This window comes from Anabrus simplex, chromosome 10 (genome assembly GCF_040414725.1).
Source record: "Anabrus simplex isolate iqAnaSimp1 chromosome 10, ASM4041472v1, whole genome shotgun sequence".
In the NCBI taxonomy this organism is placed as follows: domain Eukaryota; kingdom Metazoa; phylum Arthropoda; class Insecta; order Orthoptera; family Tettigoniidae; genus Anabrus; species Anabrus simplex.
Genome location: NC_090274.1, coordinates 13,512,957 through 13,532,180, shown reverse-complemented (window position 1 = coordinate 13,532,180; position 19,224 = coordinate 13,512,957). Strand labels below are relative to the sequence as shown.

Sequence of the window (19,224 nt, the reverse complement as noted above, 5' to 3'; positions counted from 1 at the left end):
TGAAGGTTTGGTTACATTGTTAAGCAAGCTGAATGTTACTGATTCAGAGAAGTATGAGAATGATACACAATGCAGAGAATCGTAGCTTGAATTACTACCGTGGCTGTGCTGTGAAGAAGGAATTGCGAAGTGTAAATTATGCAGTAACTTTCGTAGTATTGCCGACAAACATTCTAAAGGTGTATCCGGATTTTCAGGACCATTTAAACTGGAAATGTTTAAAACATACTATCCTATAAAATCCTATCCTCACTCGAAGTGTCAGGAGGCTGAAAAAATGGCGTAACAGTCCCAAAGGGCCTTGGCCTACCAAGCGACCGCTGCTCAGCCCGGAGGCCTGCAGATTATGAGGTGTCGTGCGGTCAGCACGACGAATCCTCTCGGCCGTTATCCTTGGCTTTCTTGACCGGGGCCACCATCTCACCGTCAGATAGCTCCGCAATTGTAATCATGTAGAGAGAGTGGACCTCGAACCAGCCTTCAGATCCAGATCCGTAACTTGGCCGGGAATCGAACCCGGGGCCTCCGAGTAAGAGGCAGGCACGCTACCACTACACCGCGGGGCCGGCAGGAGGCTGAAAGTTTCATGAAAAATCCCGAATGTGCACTTTTGGTGAGGTGCGTCAAGAAAATGAATGCTAATATGTTACAGCATATGAATGCATTGTTCATGGCATCTTATCATACTGCAAAAAAACAGACCCTACACTGATTTTGAAGGTTGGTTTGCATTGTTAAGCAAGTTGAATGTTACTGGTGGGAAGTCAAACAGGCACATGTAGTGTAATTTTAAAAGACGCTGACCTTGAAGGTGACTGGTGATTATTTGGGTTAGTATCTCTTAAAATATAAATTTCCATTCTTATATGAACTGAGACTATACGACTTAAGGCCACATTTCAAAAATAATATGTAGCTTGATCCTAGTCTAACCTGTGGTGTTCATAATGTATACTTGCGAAAAATGTGCTGGCTCCTGATAAAAAGGGGCTGGCTACTGAATTATTTCTATTTTCTTCTACCCCTGAATATAAGTATTACATTTTTGTTATAAAAAGAACAGCATTTGAATATTTTGTAATTATGACAGATCCAGTGTATTCCTTGGCACTGATGGAAACAACGGTCATTATTTTTAACTGGGCTCTACTAACAAGGAACCTTGGTTAATCCAGACTCTAATGCAGTACAGTGCAACATCATTAAGACGTTTCTGCAGGGGACAAGGAAAAAGAATGTGTTAAGGGAGAGAACGTACTAATGAATATACGAATAAAATCTATCCAACAGGGATATGGTAACACTAGATACGATTTTTTAGGGCATTTTACGTCATATATCTGTGGGTACAGTGAAAACTATAGCCCTATCTACCATTTCTAAAGATGAGAGGAAAGTATTAAAAGGTGTAAAAAAACAAGAGAGAACAAATATGAAAACCTTTTCTGCTGGCGATTATAAAATAACAAGTTGGGAAAAACACCAGACAACAAATATGAAAACATGCGCACAGGGGCCAACAAAAATACCTAAATAGTATTGCAGATCACACTCTCTCTAGAACAAATGTTAGTAGAAGCCTTTTATTTCAGAGCAGTGTGTTATTAAACATTATTTTCTGGTCACACTCTTAGACAATGAAATGGAGATTACATTCAACCATGTGCAACTGTGAGGAATGACTGACCGCCATTTTCAATCAAACAAAATTTAGACCAACTTGAGTGATCAAGTCAAAACTTGAAGGTGTGAGTTTCAACATTCGCAACTGCTGCACGCTTATGCCAATCCACTTCCTGACGAGATTTTAATTTTGTCTTCATTAAGTTATTAAGGAATTTCACATTTTCCGTGTCCATAACTAGGCTATCACAAGACAGATATGCAGCATGCTAGTCAGTTTCACACGATTATATTCCTAATCCATATACAGGCTACCGTATCACGCGACAAATATTAGCTACATTTAACTGTACCAATCAGCAAAAAATACATTTCTACCTTCTGAATGGAATGCAAAATACAAGGACAAGCACAAACAGGCTGACTGTGCTACTCAGCAATCTCGCTGTTAATCGGCAAGCAAAACTGAACATTCCTATCCGGCTCCATGGCTAAATGGTCAGCATACTGGCCTTTGGCCACAGAGGTCCCGGGTTCGATTCCCGGCAGGGTCGGGAATTTTAACCATCATTGGTTAATTTCGCTGGCACGGGGACTGGGTGTATGTGTCGTCTTCATCATTCATTTCATCCTCGTGACGATGCGCAGGAAGCCTACGGAAGTCAAACAGAAAGACCTACATCTGGCGAGCCGAACTTGTCCTCGGACACTCCCGGCACTAAAAGCCATACGCCATTTCCATTTCACTGAACATTCCTGAGGCTAACGGCTTGCTCCTCGAAAGTGCAACTTATCCTTTGAAGTTCAGGAAGGCCTTTTCCCGTAATCACGCAACTGTGGCGACGGCTCTTACCTGAGTTGGAAATCAAATTTCTTTCAGAAGGGATGACAAATAAAGTAACATTTTCAGGTCTAGGAAAATTTTGATCGTTCAAAGCGGTAATAGCGAAAATTCGTGACGCGATAAGTGAGGTATTTTTATATAGATTTAATACGATGAGAAATGGAACTTTGAATTTAATATTGCTAAGCGGGAAAACTTTTTAATGAGGAACGCACTAACAAGGTTTCACTGAATATTGTTTACTTACCTTCATCTAGTTTCTTTTTCAGTTCCTTGTAGGTGAAGTCATGGTGCTCCCAGACTTCGAAGTCTAGATTTTCGAGCGCCTCTACCAAAGAAGTGCAGTCCTTGCGTGTTCCGTTCCTCGGGGCTAAGTCCCGGAAATTGGCGTGGTTGAAGATCAGAGCCACTCCTCTCCTAGAGTGAGCCATATTGTACTCCTCAGCATGCATGTCCGGAGCGAGTGGGTAGGAGTAGAAGTCATCGTTGACAGGTTGACCCTCTCTGAAACATTCAGTCCACATTTATGTAAACACCAAGTCAGCCCAGATGTCTTTCTGATGGACTCGTGCTGATATCTTTGAAAAATCCTACCCGTACCACCAATCATTCTCCTTACTTCTATGTCTGTTACTTCTAACTTATGAGCAAGATATCCTGAGTCCTCTCAACTTTCACTCCAGTAAAGCAAAATTGGTCTGAAAACAGACCGTGTAAGGATAGTTTAGTCCAGGAGCCGACTTCCTTCTTAAAGAATTGTACTGTTGACTGCAAATGCATTAGCTTTACTGCACCTTGATTCAATATCATGTACTATGCTACCATCCTGGAAGAACACACATCCTAAATACTTGAAATTATCTACCTGTTCCAGCTTTGTAGCCCGAATCTGACATTGAGTTCTCTTGGATTTCTCGCCTACTGACATCTGTTCAATCTTGTAAAGGTTAATTTTCATACCATACTCATTGCACTTATTTTCAAGTTCCAAGATATTAGACTGCAGGCTTTTGGCACAATCTGCCATTATGATCAAGTCATCAGCATAGGCCCAACTGCTTACTATATTTTCACCGAACTGAATCCCCCCGGCCACTTAATAGCTTTCAGTAGATGATCCATGTAAATTATGAACAACAAAGGTGGAAGATTACATCCTTGTCTAACCCCTGCAAGTACCCTGAATTCATTCTACCATCAATTCTTACTACAGCCCAATTGTCAGAATAAATGCCTTTGATTGAAATGTCGTATGGCTTTTAGTACCGGGATATCCCAGGACGGGTTCGGCTCGCCAGGTGCAGGTCTTTCTATTTGACACCCGTAGGTGACCTGCACGTCGTGATGAGGATGAAATGATGATACACCCAGCCCCCGTGCCATTGGAATTAACCAATTAAGGTTAAAATCCCCGACCCAGCCGGGAATCGAACCCGGGACCCTTTGAACCGAAGGCCAGTACGCTGACCGTTCAGCCAACGAGTCGGACATGCCTTTGATTGATAGTAACCCACACCACGAGCCACATAAAATACTCAGTGTTAGGCATTTTTTTCAGTTCATCAAAACAAAAGTATTTCACTGCTTGAATTGACTATTATTCTTCGAGGCAAAGGAAATCCAGAGAGACTTTCAAAAGTAATGGACACCTGGTGATTGTGAGTATTTTAATTTAGTTCTGTGTGTATGTAATCTCTTGCATGTACATGGATTGATTTTTGATAGTGGTAACTATGCTGGAACAATGGCGTGAAACGTAGCCAGGCAATATAATGTATACCTGAGATAGCTTAGATACCCACCCTCCCTCAGTGTAAATGAACTTGCCCTCCACACGCCACGCACGTGTGCAGCAACAACAACAAGAACACAGTTTTGAGTACAGCTGTAATGATTTCGAAGCAAGATCAGAAGAGCTGGTTGAAAGTTAAATGCACTACAGGTCGCAATGCAAGGCAGTGTTACAAAGGATTGCAAGAGGTTTGGGGTGAAAAAGCATTACCTTACCATACTGTAGTGCAATGGGTCAAGGCCTTCAAAAACGGACGACAAAATGTGACGGACATGCCGCGGCCTGGTCATCCTGCAGTAAGTGATGACGATGTGCAGAATGTGCCAACGATACAAGGCTGGCATCTTTGACTGTGCTGCAAATCAGAAGAAGCGGCAGGGAATGCGGAAAATCGATTAAAAATGGGTTCCACATAATTTGACCGATCATTAAAAAATTCGCTGCAATAAGATGCAGCTCCTTTGCACTTGAAGTGCTATGTGCAAACAAACCTGGTAGCAGCTCTAAGAAGAAAACGAGGACACTTCCCGAATAACCCACCCATCATTCTGCATGACAATGCAAGGCCGCATGCAGCAAGAGTTGTGACTGCGTTGTTCAATCACTGGGGCTGAAAAGTACTTTACCATCCCCCTTATTATCCAGATCTCAGCCTCTGTGACTACGATCTCATCCCTAAAATGAAAGCACCGCTTCGAGGGGCCCACTTTCGCACCGTGGATGACATTCTCCACGCCACCGACTGCGACCTCCAAAGATCAGGTGCTATCAACGGCATCCAATGGCTTCCGCATCGCTGGGAACGAGTGCTACACAACGGTAGTGATTACTTCGAAGGCCTGTAAAATGCCTAACATTGTAAGTATGCTATGAATCGAAATAAAAAATAGTTGCCACTAATAAAAAATCAACCCATGTATCTCGAATGAAAGTAAACAAACTCCTATTTTACAGTTTAATAACAACCAACGTTGCTAACAAATTAAGAACAAAGCTAACTAGTGGACCTACCTGCAGTTTATTGACACCTTATAGGGTATTTTCCCGAGAAAGGGTATGGCAAGTCAACAGGAAGGAAAGAGGGAGCTTTTCCTGACAGACTGGATCAAGACGTACCATCACTTGCTTAAGGGCAATGAATGTATTTCTGAGAGGGACATGCTGTAGCTACATAAATATCAGATCAGCTGGTACAGATAAAGTGGTGAGTGATCCAATGTTTATCTTGCTACCTCGCAATCTCAGAGACAAGGTTGTTCTCTGAACTTTTATCAGAAAGTTTGCATATTTTTTTTTTAACATTTAAATTACAATACAGTATTGTGATTGGTTAAATACAAGAACAGGTGTCAGTAGAATGACTAGTTCATCTGCTGTAGCCTACACTGGCATTGACATTTTTACAGCACGTCATCATTAAATATTTGACACATTATATTACTTTAATTATGTAATTTATCTTATTTATTTTGTTTTATAAATTATAAAATACTAAATATATCTGAGCTTTAGAACACATGACTGAAATAAAACCATGAAGCTAATCCACTGAGGATTGTTGTGTTGACACGAAATTGCATAATTTTTTTACCAGAAAAATGTACAGTTTTTCAAAAAGTGTAATTCCTAAATGCAACATCATAATAAAATTTTTATCATATGTATACAAAACTGAAACATGTCAAAACAAACTGAGATATGCATATTGTCAATAATATACCTGTGATGCGTTAGTAAAAGTTTCATCACTCTTAGAGGTATATTCTTGAAAATATTAGGGAAAATGTATTGACATGCCTTGCTCAGGAGGCATGACCTTAGACCATGTTGTTATGATAGGTTTCTGTATAGCGAGCTCGTCATCCCTTCCACTTTCTAATAGGCTACATGATGCAAAGAAATAGCTATTACACATTCCGAATCCCACTCTGAATCAGTAGGTCCATTCTCAATATCATTAAAGTCAGATCTGTCACTTTCATCTTCCAACAAATTTTGCCATAAATCACTAATTTTCCGTTATGAAAATGCCATATTTAGACACAAACACTCTACTAAAAAACTAGGTATATAATCAATCAAATAACAATATGCATATGGAAGTAAATAACTTGCACTGAGCAGAAAACTACAAAACAAAATGAAATATAATAGCAAAGTAGAGCCCATGAAGGTTTGTTTACAAACACTACAGCAATGGCGCTCAAACAGATGGTCGGAAAACTGCACTCATTTATTTTTGTGTTATCTACAAGGAGCAGTGTTGATCAAAGATTCCTGTGGGCATTTTGTTTTAAATGTTGTACAGAGACCTGCACAGCGATAGTCCACTTACCCTGTCAGAGTCTGGGTGTCTGTTTCAGAGACTACAGCTTCTCCTAGTCCTGTCAGAACTTGCGTGTCTGTTTCAGAGACAACAGCATCTCCTGGTACAAGTTGTTGCCCTTCGGATGACATCACAGATGGTGCTTATGACCTAAAACTTTAAGAACATGGTTATATGAGTCCACAAACATTTAGGGCTGTTTCTCAGGTGGCAGATTCCCTATCAATTTTTCATCTAGTAGGCCATTTTCTTACATGATTTCAAAGAAGTTGGAAATTTATTGAATATCTTCCGTAGTAAATTATTTTGATTCATAATTTCTCTCCCTATAAACAATCTGCCCTAATATGTCTCTTGAATTTCAAATTTATCTTCATAATGTGATATTTCATATGTTCAAAAACTCTATTCAAGCTTATTGACCTCCTCCTCTCTTCATCCATTCCCTCTTCCAGAGTAGTGTACCAAAGCCCTTCACCTTACGCGATCTTTCCACCACTCCTCTTCTAGTACTTTATTGCTATCGACTCCTCTATTTGCAATACAGTCCACAACAGAACTCCTCCATGTCATTCTAGGCCTCTCTGCAGTGTCTGTATCCATGAATGTGCTCTTTGATATTCTCTCTCCTGGCATTCTCATCATGTGTCCAAACCATTTTACCTTTGCTATATCAATCTCTTCTTGAAGTTTACACACTCCTACGCTTCTCCTTATTTCCTCATTTCGTATTCTATCTCGTCTTGTCTTTTCTTTCCCTGTATGCTCCTCAAGAACCTCATTTCAGCTGCTTGTATCTTACTTTGGTTCCACTTAGTCAACATCCAGGCTGCTGAAGCATAAGTCGGTATAGGTTTGTAATAGGACGAGTATAAAACCTTCCTGCAGATCCGTCACTTTCATCTTCCAACAAATTTTGCCATAAATCACTAATTTTCCATTATGATGATGCCATATTTAGACACAAACACTCTGCTAAAAATCTAGGTATATAATCTGATGATGATGCTTGTTGTTTTAAGGGGCCTAACATAAGTTCATAATCAATCAAATAACAATATACATACGAAAGTAAATAACCTGTACCGAGCAGAAAACTACAAAATAAAATGAAAGAAGTTGGAATTTTATTGAACAACTCCCTTGGTAAATTATTTTGATTCCTAATTTCTCTTCCTATAAACAATCTGCCCTTATATGTGTCTTGAATTCCAGATTTATCTTCTGGCCAGTTAAATTTGCTATGGTAATGGGAGTGAACCATACAGCTAGTGTATCCACACCGAGTGTTGGGCGGCGGTAAATAGCCTGACCCACTATAAGGACCAACAGCTAAGGGCTGAGAAGTCCTTATAGGAGGGAAAAGGGCTCTCAGTGGAGGAAATGCCACTGAAACCCCATATCAACTGTAGCGTCTGTACTCCAGAGGAGTGGCTATAAAAGGCATCTGTTCTTCATGTTAGGAGTGCCCTACAAGTTTTGGCTGGCAGTAGCTCTAAAATGCCTTTGGGAGTGGTGAACCCATTGTAATAAAAGCCTATACGATGACAAGTGTACTGAAGCTTATTCATCTATTAATGTCAATCCACACCATCTCTCCGCTGACAGCTTGGAACATACCGCTTAATCAAACAGCCCATCTCCTTACTTCAAAGTCTTCCCACCCTACAGTTTGCAACATTTTCATAACACTACTCTTCTGTGGAATTCACCCAGAACAAATCATGCTGCTTTCCTTGGGAGGTGGTGATGGTAATCATTATTTTAAAAGGAAGTACAACTGGAAACCATCCTCTATTAACACTAATCTGAGGGAAAAACTGGAAGGGATCCAACACTTACAAAAATGAAGGTATCGGCCAAAGGACCACAATGGGCGTGAAAATGAAAGATTCTCTAGGACTTCACACATAATACCGTTGGGGTTGGAAAAGAACAAGAGTTAACTAAGCGAGTTTGAAAGTTAGGAGCCTGGCACAAGCAAGTGGAAGCAATGTTAGGACTCAACTAAGGGCCCTGTGGTCACCCACCCACGCTCTCAAGTTAAGATCCTCTGGAGCTACTTTAAGTCACCTCTTACGACAGGCAGGGCATACTGTGGGTGTTATTCTTACCACCCCCACTCACAGCGGGGCTTTCCTTGGGATCTTTTGAAGCTCTCGAATGAAGTACTGGTGCAGGCTCCACACACACAAACCACATTCTAATTGGGGTCTTTCCAGAGACATATGTCCTCTGCTTTTAATCCTTACTGCCGAGCTGAGTGGCTTAAGACAGTTGAGGTGCTGGCTTTCTGACCCCAACTTGGCAGGTTCGATCCTGTCTCAGTCCGGTGGTATTTGAAGGTGTTCAAATACGTCAGCCTCGTGTCGGTAGATTCACAGGCACGTAAAAGAATTCTGCGGGACTAAATTCCGGCACTTCGGCGTCTCTGAAAACTGCAATAGTAGTTAGTGGGACGTCAAGCAAATAATATTATTATTATGAAATCCTTACTGATAGATGATGATTGTTGTATTAAGGGGCCTAACATCTAGGTCATCAGTCCCTACATTTTTACTACAACTCCTACATACCCTATGCTCCATACAGCTTTACTTCTAAATATAGGTTTTTCAGTGTTAAATTATAAACTAAGAAAGGTTATATTAATCAGCATAAGGAGATGGAATATCAGACACCTTAATAGGACAGTTTTTTTGTTTGTTGGTTTTTGTCAATCAACTTTTACAATATTTCCCTCATTTCATGTGTCCCTTTATAAAAAGTACAAATATCAAAACAGAGCCAAGATGAACCCACACCAACCCCTCCTCAGTATGTAAGTTACTGAATATTGTCCAGGAACCTTACAGGAAATCTCACCACTCTACTGGATCTGATAAGTGTCTTTTGTGAGCCTTTAATATTAACCTTATTCTGATGTGAAAAGCTTTGTGGGGTTTCTGGTTGGCTTGTCAGTGTACCTTGAAGTTCTTGAAGAGCACTGCTTGGGTTCACAAGGATGTAGGCCAGTTTTAGTCCGTCAATTGTAATATTAGTGGCGTTGTCCTTAATCGATAGGGTCAAGTATTTTGGTTTTCACTAGAACACTTCACAGGGAAATACAAGAGAGGCTTTCACTTAGTCATTTCTTATAAACACATGACTTGTGTAGTGAAGATCCTTGTTTACAAGTGGTGTTGTTCAGTACGCTTTAATTGAACCATATCTTGATACTGTTGGGAACAAATGTTGGTAAATTCACATGTCCAGTACCTGACAGCCCAAAGAAATTATAAGGCACTCTGAGAGTTGCACCGTAAAGCATCTCCTCAGCTGTTGAATTTTTTCTTCTCACACAGTAACAAAGACCAAGAAGGATCATTGGAATTATGTCTCTCCATTTCCTTTTACCATGTGCCCTGACGGCTGCCTTTCAGGTACAATAAATCTCCAATTTCTCCATTACGCTGTAGTTCAAGTTCATTTTTTTCCTGCTATTTGCTTTACGTTGCACTGACACGGATAGGTCTTATGGCGACGATGGGATAGGAAAGGCTTAGGAATTGGAAGGAAGCGGCCGAGGCCTTAGTTAAGGTACAGCCCTGGCATTTGCCTGGTGTGAAAATGGGAAACCATGGAAAACCATCTTCAGGACTGCGACAGTGGAGCTCGAATCCACCATCTCCCGATTACTGGATACTGGCCGCAGTTGAGTGACTGCAGCTATTGAGCTTACAACCACATATCTGAGCTAACATCTCTGGCTGAAATTGAGTTCCTTCACCAGTAACGATTTGGCTAGGTGCTCCAATTTGAGTGATCCAGGTTTTTTTTTTTTAAACTTGTTAAGAAGGAAACCATACTCCCCAGTGTCGACTTAGTTAATGTAATTTAAAAGCTCAAAACTCAATCAGAGCATCTTCAAGCAAAGCACAGAGAAAATTGCCAATTTATACAACAAAATAAAGGGGAAAGTACTGGATCCTGCTGATTCTGTACTGGGAAAACTTTCAAGTCTGCCAACATCACAGTAAACACATGAAGATAAAAAAAAGTAGTTCTGCTACCAGGAAAGAAAATAAGTCCTAAAAGCTCTCCAAGTGGAAAAACCAAGCCAGAACATAGAAGAACTTACAAACTATAGCCCACTCAGAAGAAAAACCAAAGAATTATTAAAGAAAACTAGAAATTATTACACTGAAGTCGAAGTAATAGGGGTGGCAGAAGAGGCAAAGGACCCATACTTAGCAAGATCACAAATAGCTCTGGAAAAATAGATATGATCACCTGGGAGGAACACTTCAGCGGAGATCCACAACAGCGTATCCAAGAAATTACATCGAAACAGACTTCAACAGCATCATGTTCTCAATCAATGAGGTCCAGAACACCATATTTACTCTAAAGGATGGAAAAGCACCGGGGCCTCCTGGGTTTTTAGGCAGCACATCAAGGCATTAGCTAATATGCTAGCTACTCCCATCTCGCACAAACCTAATGAATGCATGAGTGCATGGAATGTCGAAAGTTCTATACAAAAGAAAAGATGATTTGCACAATCTGAACTCTTACAAAGGAATTGCTCTAGAGAATAACCTGCTAAAGACATGAAAAACAATTAGTGACCGTACGATTCATAGAAGAAATCAACACCAAACTTCCTGGCGAAAAGTTTGGATTTAGAAAGTAGTACACTACATGCTGCAACAAACCACTGGACGACATACGAAACATTCTCAGACTACTCCAAGGAAAACTTCATGCAGTCATCTCTTAAGACATTCAACAATCTCAAGCGGAACATCATTTTGTCGAAATTTGATACGCTGGTGGAGGACAAAACTCTCACTATCCTGATTCACAACATGTTAAGAAATAATAGTGTCATCATCTCAGACAACAACATCAAAGAAGACCACACAGACAAATGGCAATCTACAGAGTGACCCCCTCAGCCCTTTAAAATTTAATGTTGCTTCTTACGACATGGTTCACGCGATAAGAGTTGTTGTAGTTGCTATTTTGCTTAATGTTGCACTGACACAGATATGTCTTATGGCGACGATGGGATAGGAAAGGTCTAGGAAGTGGAAGGAAGCAGCTGTGGCCTTAATTAAGGTACAGCCCCGGCATTTGCATGGTGTGAAAATGGGAAACCACAGAAAATCATCTTCAGGGCTGCCGACAGTGGGGCTCGAATCCTCTATCCACGGTCACGCGATAAGAGACAAATCAAATGACGTAATAGTATAGTTGTATGCTGATAAAATAGGAAAAATTACTAAACAAGCATGAGAACCATGGTTTACTGAACATGTGCTTGAACTTCTGGAAGAAAGGAGAAAATTCAAAAACTCAAAGAGTGAAGAAGGAATTAGAAACTATCAAAGATGCTAAAATTTTGTTAACAGAAAAGGAAGAAGAAGAAGGAAGAAGGAAGAATATACAATGAGACAATGCAAGGAAATAGAGGAAAGGATGGAGACAGGAAATATAGAAACAGCTTAAGAAGTGATCAAGAAACAATTCAAAACAGTCACTGGATGTGGTAGCAGCATATTAAATAAAAACATGAAAGTGTTGTTTGAAAGCAAAGAAGTGGGAGAAAGATAGAAGTAATATGTAGAAAAAGTATATGAAGATCCAGCTGACAAACAATCTTGAAAATGAACATAGCGTAACAAGTGATCAACTGGGGCCCTCTTTAACGAAACTGTGAAAGAACTGAAAACTAATAAAGCATCACGATGCGATGAAGTGAATGGAGAAACAATACAGGGATTGGATGATAAAACACACGGCTACATATTTGGACCGATTATGGAAATATATGACATTGGAGAAATTCCAGAAGATTTTAAAAAGTGCCTCATAGTCAATATACCAAAGAAACCTCAAACTCTAAAATGTGAAGAACATCACAAGCTGAGCATAACCAGATTCAGGCCTTCCCAGACTCATACCTCCCACCCTGAATAACGGACAGTAGCATGCTTCCCCCTCGCCTGCTTGTATTCCCTGCCTACACCTTCACTATACAAGGTCACACAAGTTTGGATTCAGAAGTGAACGCATAAAGACACAGTGTATGGCACAGGGTTAAATAAAGACTGTGAGAGCTAAAAGTAAGTTTGTTTGTAATTATAAAACAGTATCTTCCTTTCATTTCATCAAATGTGGAGATTTTTACATTTGGGTTTTACGTTAGGTTTTAACACAAGATCAATGTTCAAAAGTGGCTCGCATTGACTCCATGAACTACAATCAAAAGGTCAAGGTTAAATATACAAGAGAGACAAGCAACACACTCAGTAGTAAGTCAATCATTTAAGTACCATACGTTTACATCAAGGATTCTCAATCTAGAATCAAGTAATAAGTGTTTTTCTTTTCTTCCCTTCTTTGTTCATAGAAACAAGGAAGATTGTAAAATCACATTAAAAACAGTGGATTAGAAGAAAGATCAATAGGAGTCGCAACATATTTCCACATACAGCTATTGGAATTGATACATAAATATTTCATACGACGATTTGTTTTTAGGCAAAACTATTTAAATAGATAACTGACAATTTATTATCACACTTAGACAGGAATTTGTAACACAAAGACCATAAAACAATTTTTTAATTTAGATAGACATACAATAGTTTGGTTTTTAGACTATGTAACATCTGAATTAGAATGATTAACAATTTGTAAGTTAATTATAAGACAAGTAATGAGATCAAAGTCCAAGTAATGATTGGTAGATTGCAAAACAGCTGAAGAAGAGAGCTGTAAGCAAATACAGTAGAGACAATATGCGACACTCAGCGAGATATCGAGGGACAGCTATTAGAGCTCTCTCTAGTGGGTAGACACGAGACCTACTGATTCTGTCATAAGAGCACGTGTATTTGTGTGTGTGAAGTTTTTGGTGTTATTTATGCGTTTTCAGTGAGTTGACATAATTAAATAGTAGCGTGCGTCATTCCTTGATATCTCCTCTCAACACGAGGGGAAAGGTATGTGCTGTGTTTGGCTGCAGTAACTATGAGGTAGAGAAGAATGCGCGGTCCTTCTTTCGCTACCCTCGTGACAAGAAAATGTAAGTAATATTGTGTTTGCATATATATTCTTCCAGTGACAAAGAGATTTTTATAGTACTTTCTTCTGACCTGCTCGACCCATATTTTAACTGGCTTAGAATATAATACGCATATTTTATTGTATAGTGCAGCAGTTAACCTTTAATACCGACGTGTTGTTGTAGGTGTGATCTGTGGGTTTTGAAATTCACAGAAGTGATTTGGATAAGGTGAACAAGAAAGGGATGTTACGCTTATATAAGAATTATAAGATCTGTTCAGATCATTTCCATGGCAGCGACTTTAAAAATCCTCGACTATACAGCCAAGGGTATGTTACATTTTTACTCTAATTGTACGTAAATAATCCTCAAAGCATCACTATCGACAACATTTTCATACTTTTCTTTCTTTTATCCCTCTTCTCAGATTAAAGCCGGGATTTTATAGATTTTCTTTCTGTTAGTAGGCTTCATGTTAAGAGGAAAATTGTCCAGATTTTAAATGTTAATTCATTGCATCATATGTGTACGGAAATGCCGATACTTTTATTGACAAGTGTCTTAATGTGATGATACAATGTTTCTTAAATGAGAAAAAAGACAAATCTAACCGTAAAAGTTCAGGGAGAAATGCTAAAGCAAAAAAAGTAATGCATAAATGAAAGATCAACCCATTTCACAACAGTCCATTTCACATCTTGTTTATATGTCTAATTTCAGTCTTTGAATAACAACCTTTTAAATAATTCTTCATTCATTTATCCAAAATTGCTTTAGCTACTTCGAAGTTTTATATCTCAATAACACTTTCTTTCTAGACGTAATTTATTTATCCATTTTCGTATATACATTTCCATTGAAATTTGAATTTAGCGCGATTTTTCAGGTCAAGTCACTAGGAGCACCACCGTTGAATCGTCTCCCATTTTAACACGGCTAAATCAGTAAGTGTCGCGTATTGTCTCTACTGTATTTGCTGTAAGTTCTCTAAACATGTACGGTAATTAGCCAACAATAAACATTGTAGGCCTAATAGTATTGACTAGGTGGTAATTATATACACTATAAACTATCAGTGAGACTGAGTCAAAAATATTGACAATAATAATATTAAACCAAATTTAGCTGAAGACCAATTTGGATTTAGAAGGTGCAGAGATACAAGGGAAGATACCATAATATAACTGCAGGTTATAGACAAAATGCTGTTTACTGCATTTGTGGATTTAGAAAAAGCCTTCCATAATGTGAACTGGAATATTTTACTGAAGATTATGGCTAGTGTTGATATAGATTCAAGATTTCAGAGACAGACAAATAGTATATGCACTGCACAAAAACCAAAGAGGCATGTAAACATAAATGACGAAGTACAGGAGGCTTACATACAGAAAGAAATATGATAGGAATGTAATTCGTCACCAGTGCCGTTCAACCTTTATATAGAGAAAGCCATTGAGGAATGTAAATAGGATATGGAAGGGATAAAGATCGATGAAATGGAAGTCAAAATGATAAGATTTGCTAATGACACAGCTGTTATTGAGCAAGAGAGAAACCTCAAAAAGCATTAGTAAGAATAAACAAGATATTGAGAGAAAAGTATGACATGAAAATGAATACAAAGAATACTGAAATTATGGTACACAACAGCCAACATACTGCATTAATTATTTATCACTCAGACGAGTAAATGCCTTTACCTACTTAGGAAGTAAAATCACTCAGGTGGAAAAAGTTCAGCCGAAATAAAGAGCAGCATTGCACAGGCAAAGGTTGCTTATTACAAGGCAAGTGTGATGCTTACATCGAGGAATCTACAGGAACATTTTAAAATCTATTCAGGGAATTGTTGCTTGCCCGGTCGCCTGCGTTGTGAACCTGTCTGCTGCCAACACTTTGCTGTAATGCGGCCAGCACTCGCTCAGTACTGAGTCACAGAGTGTTTTCACACAAGATTTCCTGTACTTTATGAAGGTATTATGTAATATACATGCTAACATAATGAAAATGGCATTGGAACAACACAATGAGCAATAAATAAGGGAACACTTGACTAAACTGAACCTTACCCTGATAAAACACTCCGCAGACTACAAAGGAGGGGAACTTGTGCCGCCGAGAAGCGCATTACAGCAAAGGGCTTAGCGGAAGGCAAGCTTGCAGCACGGGTGACAATGCCCTGGCTAGATAAAAAAAGTCCCTGTAAATGTCGAGACTAAATTAAAAGAAGATTTGTCAAGTGCTATGTCCAGAATGTGACCTTGTACGGCTCATAAATGTGGGCTATTGGTGCATGCGATAAACCTATGAGGCATTTGAGATGTGGTGCTGGAGGAGGATGGATTTCATGGACAGCAAAACTCACAAATGAAGAAATTCTTTGAACAGGCAAAAAATACCTTTATTATCAACAATAAGAAGAGACCAATTAATTGACCAGCTCTACAGGTACAATACTTTATAGTTAATGTCCTGGAAGGAATTATCCAAGACAAGAGAGGAAGACCTACACTGCAATACTTTATACCGATCAGAGAAAATGTAGGAGCAAGCTCATATCAGAAAGTGAAGAGATTAAAAGATTACAAAGAGGAGTTGAGGAGAATTGCTGCACATCAATCTTCAGATTGAGAATTAAGAAGAAGATGCTGATTATATGGTAACATGTTTGCATGATATCTTGAATTATACCAATGAGCTGCAAAAGGCATTAGATGCACTGGAAAAGTTGACATAGATAAACAATTTGAAGGTGAATAATGAAAAAAAATGTATAATGAACTTCCAGAAGGAAGGTCAAATATCTCCATATAACATGAGAGAATTCGCACTGTAAATAGTTTTAAATACCTCTGTTTGACATTACAGATGACAGCGAACTCCTTTAGTGTTACACAAACTAAGAGCAGAAGCAGCAGCCACACAAAAAAAATACATGACATCAAGAATTTCAATTGATTATCTCTAAAGGTGGTGATGGCACCACTTCATGCAGAAATAATCCGTATTCTGACCTATGGTATTGAGATCACCTATGATAAGCTCACATACAATATCTGCACTTTAAAAAAGATGAAGAAGTTACCTAAAGACAAACAACAGTGTGTCCAGACTTACTCGCTCAAGTCTGGTGTACGAGCTTGCATAGGAACCTTTCTTAATTGAAGACTTGAGTTGCAAACTTGCTTATACAGACAGCAATGTTAAACAGGACATGGACGTATTCAAACCAGGATCTCGCACACTTTGTCAACACTCTGGCAATACATGGATAGCATTATAAGATTTGCAAGACTAAGTCCTGATGATAGTTGTGTGTGTGTGTGTGAGCTATGTGAACTAACATGTATATGTTATCACGAAGTAGAATGCATGAAGAGTAAAAGGTCAATAGCAGACTTCTGCACAATCTGAAATTGAAACAATTCTATATACACAAATTAAGTGCTTTACTATTAATGTTATACAATGCACTTAGGACACAGATAGCAGTGTCAGCAATAAAGTACACCAGGATTGAGGAACAATGGGATCACATCTGCTAAGATTATAAGTGACATTAAGAATAAAAATATATAAAAAATTGTTTCTTGAACAGGGTTACATCTACAGAACTATCCCCTTAGTACTGTATTTACATTTTGTAAGTGACAGTGGACGATTTCACAACATCGTACTTGTCAGATTTTATCCCTAAGGGAGGTTTCAAACTTGGTGACGATTCCATGGAAAAATTCATTTTTAGCCTATGCTAAAACATACTCGTCAAGGTGAGTTAGCGTATTTGGTTCCCCTAGCTTAGTCTGGCACTGCTTTCACTTGCTTGTGCCAGGCTCCTCGTTTTCAACTCTCCTCTCCAACCTCCCTTGGTCGACGATTGTTCTTTTCCGACCCCGGTGGTACGAGTTTTATTGGCCGAAATCTTCATTTTTCGAAGTGTCAGGAAACTCCCATTTTCCCCCTCACTTTCTCTTAAAACAATAATCACCACCACTTGTCAATGTGTCCTCGATTAGAAAATGCATTCCTATTTTATATAATTCAAAATTTAAACTCACCTCTAAGGGTAATATAACCGCTACTATAGACGTTGTTTAAACGTGGAAAGCATATTAAAAAAAAACACACAACAGGGGGTGAATAATGCTGTGTAATAAATGAAAATACTTGGAAAATGAAAATTTTCTTCGTGTTCCCGCCTTTAGGCTTTTGAACGATAATAGAGTAGAAGAGCTTGCTTGCTTGCTGATGCTTATTGGGCTGTGTCTACGACATTTCACCCAGTCAATACTCGCTTACGCATGTAAACACACTAGTATAAATGAAAACACTTCAATTCAATAATTGATGCCTGAACTTGCAAGTAGAAAAACACAAAACACGAAACTTAACTATATCACATAACTACCCCATTTTGCTAGTATAGACTGTTGTCATACGGGAAACTTCCAAACTTGCAATCACACTGCGTTTAAAGCGTCACCCACACGAAGAATCCAAAATAACACTCACAATTAATACACTAATGATATGAGGAATCACTCAAATGGAACCTGAGAAAGCATGAGTAATTCTCACTGGATATTATAGACAAAATTATAACACGATCTTAGCTTCATCTAGAAACAAATTTAGCACTCTAATAATCTCTTCTGTAGGATTACAGAGCAAACAAGAAACACTGGTAGGAAAAACCTGCTTAAGTCGCTGGAGGTTAGCCATAAGTTTTTTACGTTGGTTAGCATACAAAGAACATTCAAAGAGGATGTGATTAGAATCGCCATTACGGATATCTGTACCACACAAACAGTTGGTATCTTGCGTTAAATGGAACCGTGATCGATACTGTGGTGTGAGGGCATGATTAAACCGTAACCGAATGATGTTAATAATATGTCGTCTAGTATAAGATCCTCGTATAAACCAAGGTTTAACTAAAAGGCTTGGTTGTAAATGATAATAAAATTTACCTTTGACTTGTGCAGTTTGTCGGAAGAAATTCTGCCAGTCTGAACGTCCCTCCTGTCGAAAAATAACTACATAATCAGAAGCTGGAACCATATTGTTAGTATTCGGAACAGGAAGACGAGAAGCTTGTTTTGCAAAACAGTCTGCTTTTTCATTACCGGCGATACCCACGTGACCTGGTACCCATACTAAAGTTATGGAAATACCGACATTGTCAAGCATATAAAGGATACTCTTGACATTGTAAATATACCAATTATAGGATAACTCATCAGAAACCAAAGATTGTAATGCACTCAGCGAATCCGTATAGATTGTAGCTCGCGTATATCCCTTTCGCTGAACAAAAAGTAAGGCTTGCTGTATGGCAAATAGCTCCGCCGTAAAAATCGAAACGTCACTAGGCAAACCATATTGTTCACTAAAATTTAGAGAAGGTATATAATAAGCGGAACCGACTCCATTAATGTTCTTTGCCCCATCTGTAAAAATGTTTATGCTTCGTGGAATATGAGAAAATTTCACTCGTTTAACTGGACATATCTCGATCCCCTGCAGACAAGGAAATGTAGTAGAGCCATTACGCATAGGCCAAATGATTTGAGGCTTAA

At 38.9% G+C, this 19,224-nt stretch overlaps 1 protein-coding gene across 3 annotated transcripts in view; it reads right to left on the bottom strand.

Moving 5' to 3' along the window:
* The window catches only part of LOC136882280 (caspase), a 40,538-nt gene extending 22,677 nt beyond the window's left edge, over positions 1 to 17,861 (bottom strand). Inside the window, exons 1-3 of one of the 3 annotated variants that reach the window (XM_067154833.2) lie at positions 17,704 to 17,861; positions 6,595 to 6,741; positions 2,715 to 2,971 (exon numbers count right to left, since the gene is read on the bottom strand). In XM_067154833.2, the coding sequence (XP_067010934.1) occupies positions 2,715 to 2,971; positions 6,595 to 6,716 (379 nt within the window). In that variant the 5' untranslated portion in view covers positions 6,717 to 6,741; positions 17,704 to 17,861. Of the gene's footprint in view, positions 1 to 2,714; positions 2,972 to 6,594; positions 6,742 to 17,407; positions 17,612 to 17,703 lie in introns of those variants that run through there. The other 2 variants (XM_067154834.2, XM_067154835.2) reach the window with 2 other exon arrangements.
* Positions 17,862 to 19,224: the final 1,363 nt, after the last annotated feature.